Source organism: Miniopterus natalensis, chromosome 15, assembly GCF_054644295.1.
Source record: "Miniopterus natalensis isolate mMinNat1 chromosome 15, mMinNat1.hap1, whole genome shotgun sequence".
In the NCBI taxonomy this organism is placed as follows: domain Eukaryota; kingdom Metazoa; phylum Chordata; class Mammalia; order Chiroptera; family Miniopteridae; genus Miniopterus; species Miniopterus natalensis.
In genome coordinates, this window is record NC_142095.1 from 6,788,367 (window position 1) to 6,794,556 (window position 6,190).

Genomic DNA, 6,190 nt, shown 5'->3' on the forward strand with positions numbered 1-6,190 from the left:
CCCTGGGGTAGGTGAATATAGGCTGGAGGAGATGCATATATACCTGTGAAGAGCCACAAACAGGAGGGTGCAATTAATTGTCCAATTGATACATATTTATGCGGTGTCAGGGGCTGTAGGGCAGGCCAGGAAGGAGGTGTGATCCAATTTCCAATTGTACACTCTAGTCGGAGGGATGGGACATATTGGGACGATCACCGGTTAGGTGTTACGGAAATGATTCTGAGGACAATAAGGGCTCAGAGAGGGAATGTTCTCGAAGGATTGCATCAGGCTTCAAGGAGGTGGCACCTGGGGTGGACACCTCAAAACGGAGCAACATTTCGGTGGGAAAAGGCATGGTAGGGTCACGCTTTGGGAAGGAGCATGAGAGGTGACACTACGGTACGAATTAGCAGCAGCAGAGGTGTGGAGGGAGAGGTGTGGGGAGGCACAGAGAGGCACAGAGAGGCGGCCACGTGAAATTCAGTTGCCTGACTGGGTTCCTCCTGATGGAGGGGACCAGGATAAGGCCAGATCACGGAGAGCTTAGAAAACCGGGTATGGATTTGCTATGGTGAGGAACGGGGAGCTAGCGGCATTCTCAAAGTGACGTTTTGTACGTGCTTTGGGGACATTCTTCAGTCGCGGTAGAAAATGCCCCTTGGAGGAGTCAGCCTGGATTAGTGGGGACCAGGAGGCTGGGCCGTGACTTAGCTTGCAGCGGTGAGGGGGTCGAGGTGGCGGCAGCAGAAATGGAGACGGATAAACTCGAGTCAATTCTCTGAGCACCCCACAAGCGATCCCCCGTTTATAGACAAGAAAGCAGAGGCACGGTGAGGCTAAGGGACGTGTCTGCTGTCGCTGATGATGACCCAGCTCGCCAGTGGCAGGTCTGGGCTGGGCCGGGGCTTGTCTCCTTGTGGGGACAGCAGCGGAAGCTCAGCGGCTGGGTCTGTGGAAAACCTGGCGACTAGGCCGTGAAAAGGGCGAGACCAGCACTCAGAGCACACCCCGGGCAGAGGCCGCGGGGATCGCTCGGCTCAGCGGGGCTGTGCTCGAGCGTGGGGCCAGGACCAACGGCCTTCTGCTTTCTTCCTCTGTAGCCAAAGCGCCTTTAATCAACAGGCTGTGCTTCCACAAGAAAGGGGAAGGAAGGATGTTAGGGTCTGTAACTAACTTGAAAGAGGGCTGAGTGAGGCGAAGCAAGAGGAAGTCGTTGGGTTTTGATGGAGGGAAAGTGTGTGTGTGTGTGTGTGTGTGTGTGTGTGTGTGTGTGTGTGTGAGAGAGAGAGAGAGAGAGGGGGGGGGGCCTTCAGAGGAGCAATTTCCTTAGGGGATGAGAGGCTAACGAGAGTGAGGCCTAGGTATCCGGGTGCAGGGCCTCACAGGCAGAGAGAACTGGGGTGGGAAGCAGTGTCGTGGCCGAGCCAGGGGGCTCCCATTCCTCTGCACCCCGCCCCTCCTCACCCCCGTTGCTCTTCTTTCCCTCCAGAGGAACCGGTGTCCTGGGACCTGGGTAGAGTCACGTCTGTGACCCGCCCGCTCGCCTGGCCGCCGTTGCCCGCAGTGGGGGGGCCTGGAGAAGATGAAGGCGTCCGTGGTCCTCTCCCTCATTGGCTATCTGGTGGTCCCCGGCAGCGCTGATGTCTTGGGACGCTGTGTGGTGGCCAAGATGCTCCATGACGGAGGCCTGAGCAATTTTGAGGGCTACAGCCTTGAAAACTGTGAGTAGGCCCTCTCAGCCCCCTCCCTCCGCCTCCCCTCTCCCTCCGCCCCTTGCCCAGGCACCCCCAACTCCAGCCCCCCTCTGAGCCACACACCCCACCCCTGCTCCGTCATAGGGGTGTGCCTGGCTTATTTCGAGAGCAAGTTCAACCCCGAGGCTGTCTACGAGAACAACCCTGGTTCCTACATGGGCTTCGGCCTCTTTCAGATTCGCGACCCTGACTGGTGCAACAAGGGGAAGAACCTCTGCCACGTGTCCTGCTCCGGTAGGTCCCCTCCCTCCGTCCCACAGAGGGCACTGGGGGCCACAGCGTTGAGCTCAGAGTCTGCCTTCCTAGGGGCTGGAGTTGACAAGTTTGGGGCGGGAAGGAGGAGGGCTTGGCAGGGGCTGGGCTGAACCAAATCCGGGGAGGGACACAGGCAGAAAGGGCAGCCGTGAGCCAGGCCCGGGGGAGGCCCACACCCAGATGCGCAGAGACGGGGTGGCGATGTCGAGAGGAGGCTGGCAGGACGCTGTAGGCCTGCCAGCCGCGGGCCTGAAGGGTGACACGGAATCACACGGGAGCCTCTCTAACGGCAGCACCTGGTGCCTTCCCTGGCGCTCTGATTCGGCGGCCACGTGGTGATATCATCCTCTTCGTTTTCTCCACAGCTTTGCTGAATCCAAATTTAAATAAGACCATCGAATGTGCCAAGACAATTGTTAAAGGAAAACAAGGAATGGGAGCATGGTGAGTGGTGCATCTTTAAATATTCTGTATCAATGACTTTTACCCATTTCGTCGTAGTCTTGGTCTAGTTTTGGCTGCACATCCACAGGCTCAAACTAGTGGGATCCCAGTCAGCAAGGTAGCAGAACCACACCATTGAGTCCTACAGCCCCAAGGCCACAGAAGGAAGGAAACAGCTATCAGTCAAATTGCCTGAAGTTGAGTCCCCCCCCCCCCCATCTTGTGTAGGGTTCTACAGGACGCCGGAATGAGGACCTTTGAAATAACTTTCTGCTCATATCTCTGATTATTTCTCTCATCTATGTTCCCACGAGGGTTTTTGAATCCTTTCAAAGATCCCTGGTGCGTGTGGTGAGTGACCCTTCAGCAAGCTTGCACCAATTTACACTAATACTAATAGTTTAGTAAAATGCCCAGGTTACTACACTCTCACCAATTACAAAACCTTTGCCACTGGGAAGGTGAATAACAAGTTTGCCTTATCTTCTTTTGCATTTTATGATATCCCATTGGGGTGTTTTCTGTTGTGTTATCTGTCTTTTTTCTTATTAATTTGTCAGGAGTGATTTAAATTCTGGCCGCAGTGCTAGAATTGATCCTGGATCTGTGCTTTTCCGGGCTTCAGCTTTCAAACAGATGGGGATGGTTTGCTTAGAGGATCTACGCTCTGGCCTTATAGAAGGCAACTGGAGGATTCTGTCCTGTCCTCCTGTGGGGCAGACTCGGGTCGGGGTGTCTGAGCAGGTCACCCAGTGGAGCGGGTGGAAGCCTGAGTGGTGGAGACCTCGTCCAGCATCTGGCAACATGAGATGTGCCCATCTCAGAGGTCAGGGCTTTTGTTTTTGCTTTTTTGCCTTTTTCTGTCTCTCTGGGAGCTAAGTTCAGCCAGAGGTTTTTGTCTTTTTCTTGCTACTCTCTATCCCCAGCATCTAGCTCGATGCCGGGCACATAATAGCTGCCCCCTAAATGCTTCTAGAAAGACCAAGGCTGCACTTGGAGCCGTTATCCAGGAGGCATTTTTAAGATTTTTTACTTTTTAATTTATTATTTCTAAAAATAAACTAATATGTACATATTTAAAATTGAAAAATAAAAGAAACTTCTTATCAGCCTCCTGAGGGGCACCACTGTTACCATGTCTCGTAAACCAAAGAAAAATGTGTACAGATACTTCGAAATACAGGCGGGACTCCAGTGTGCACACTGACCGTCACCCAGCCTTTTTTCACTTATTAATGGAGCTTGTGAAGCCTGGTGAGTCTCTACCCAGGAGCCTCTGCCGTCCCTGGGCCCCGGCTGTGCCGATGCTGCAGGGGCTCGTCTGCCAGTCCCCTACTGATGAGCAGTTAGGTTGCTTCCATTTTTGTTCCTGCTGCTGTTTCAAACAAGTCCACATGATCATCTAGCTCTTAAATTTTTATGTTCTTTCCAGTGTGTCCTATGGAAATCCCTTGCAGAAGATTTGCTGGGGCCATTCGGCGCATTGAAACGCTGGAGACAGATTGTTACACAGGCATTCAGAGAGGGGGGACCTCCAGCCACGCTGCGTGAGGGGCCTGCGTTCCCCCGGCTCATTAGCATGGATCATTACCACTTGTGTGGTTTTTGGAAATGGTGACTTGTGTAATATCATTCTGTTTTGCTTTGCATCTTTAAACTACACAGTAAGCCCTGGCCAGTTTGGCTCAGTGGTTAGAGCATCGGCCCTCAGACTGAAGGGTCCCGGGTTTGATTCTGGCCAGGGGCACATACCTCAGTTGCAGGTTCCATCCCTGCCCTGGTCAGGGCCTGTGGGGGACACAACCAATTTACATTTTCAGGGAATCAAATCCCTGAATCTTTTTTTTTGGCGTGGCTTCTGAGTTTTTATGAAATCTCCTCCTTAGGAAGGTTTTCCATGCTCCAAGGTTATAAAGAAATGAAGCTGTGTTCTCCTCTGTGTTAAAACAGTGCCTGGCACAAACTAAATCTTATACTAAGCTTTTGTTCATTCCATTACAAAATAGAATTTTCATGGTTTCATGTTTTTATTCTTAAATTTTCGGCCTTCTTGGAATTTATTTTGGTATAAAAAGTGAGGTAGGGACCCTGCTTTATATTTTTCAAATGGATCGTTGGTGGTCTCAAGACCACTTACCCATCAACCCATTTTCCTCACTGACTTGATTATGTCTTAAAGTGGGAGTCCCCTTATTACTGTTAATTGTCTTCTGAGTAGTTAAAGTATCTTTCATACCTCATCTTGGCTTTCCAATTAATTCGGAAGCGTGGCTGGCTCTCTAGAGTAAGGACTAATGAGCTGAGATCATCTTCACTGCATAGCCCTAAGCAGAGAGATGCCGCCGGCCAGGCTGACCACGGCCTTCTGACTTGTTCAGAATTCCCAGTACAGTGAGCTCTTGTTGAGCTAATAAGCAGCGATGTCTTTTCCAAAGCTCAGGTCAGTGGCTCTGCAGAGCTGGGGCAGACAGGAAGGGAGGAGACCAAGAGCCCCCTCTTCAACTGTGGGACCAAGGACCCTGGAAGACTCCTGGAGGCCTGCCTGGCAGAATTTCTAATGGCCTGCAGCTGGCCTGGTGACTCCCACAGCTTCTAGGTTGGGAGAGGAGGACCTGGGGTCCGGCTGCTGACACAGGGGCTGGGAATAGGGGGATCACTCTTAGGGGTGCCAGGAGAGAGGTTAGGGAAGCTCAGTTCAGCTGACCTGGTAGGTGAGGAGCCACAAGGAGTTTTGGAGGATGGGGGTGAAGCAGGTGCATGGAAAGGCGGACGAGGGCCTGCCCAGGGCACAAGGTTTGCATTTCAGATCTAGGGTCTGCCAAATGCTCACCATATGACCCTGGGCCAGTCCCAGAACTCTGATGCTCACTTTGGAGAAGTTGAAGATACCAGCCTTGCAGGGTTGGGGAGAATCTTGCAGTTCCCAGTTCTGCCTCCCCATCTCGCGGTGTGGGATTTACGGAAAGAGGTGTGTTCGTTGTGGGGGGTGGAGGGTGAGCATGAGGACGGAGGGAGCACCAGCATTCACGTTCGGGTGTGGTCGAGGCAGCAGGAGACACACTTGAGATGCACGAGAGCCTCGAGGAATGTGCCCCCAGCAGGGAGGCCGTGCTCCATGACCCAGGGACCAGGCCGGGGTGAAAGGGGCCAGTGAGGCCGGGTCCCCCGAGATCCTGAGCCCTGACGCCCCGGGTTTCCCCTCCACAGGCCCTCCTGGACCAGGAACTGCCAGTACGCCAACACTCTGGCACGGTGGTTGGACGGATGCCACCTGTAGCCCCCGGGCGGCCCTTGCAACACTCCTCGTTGCATCTTCTGAATGAAGACTCTTTCCTGGGTGCGGCCCTCGCTCGGCCTTGCTGATGATCTCGCCGTGCGACAGCTCCAGGTGGAAAGGGCCAGCCGTTTCCTTCATTCAGGGATGCAGGATACAGAATAAAGCAGCTACTTACTCAACCTGGGCCAACGGTCTCCACTTGTATAATTACATCCTGGTCGTCACTATGATAACCGTCACTTACTATTATTATGATTTATTATCACCTAATCTCAGGTGGGAGGTTTGAACGATCTAGAACACAAGGTGTGTCTGTGACTGTTAAACAGGGGGAGGAAGAAAAGAGAGTGGAAGGAAAGGGAGTCAAAGAAGAGCAGAGGAGGGGCCTCGGGTCCCGCGCGTGTCCACGAGAGACACATGGGTGGGCGGGCGGGGGCCACAGGATCCCCTTTGCAGGCCTGTGGAGAGAATCCAG

The 6,190-nt window shown here is 53.2% G+C and overlaps 1 protein-coding gene across 1 annotated transcript; it reads left to right on the forward strand.

Moving 5' to 3' along the window:
• Positions 1-1,567: 1,567 nt before the first annotated feature.
• On the forward strand, positions 1,568-5,754 carry LYZL4 (lysozyme like 4). The gene is made up of 4 exons (XM_016196148.2): positions 1,568-1,706; positions 1,824-1,973; positions 2,360-2,438; positions 5,646-5,754. Exons 1-4 carry the CDS (start codon positions 1,568-1,570, stop codon positions 5,713-5,715), a joined length of 438 nt encoding a protein of 145 aa, XP_016051634.1. The 3' UTR covers positions 5,716-5,754.
• The last annotated feature ends 436 nt before the right edge of the window (positions 5,755-6,190 follow it).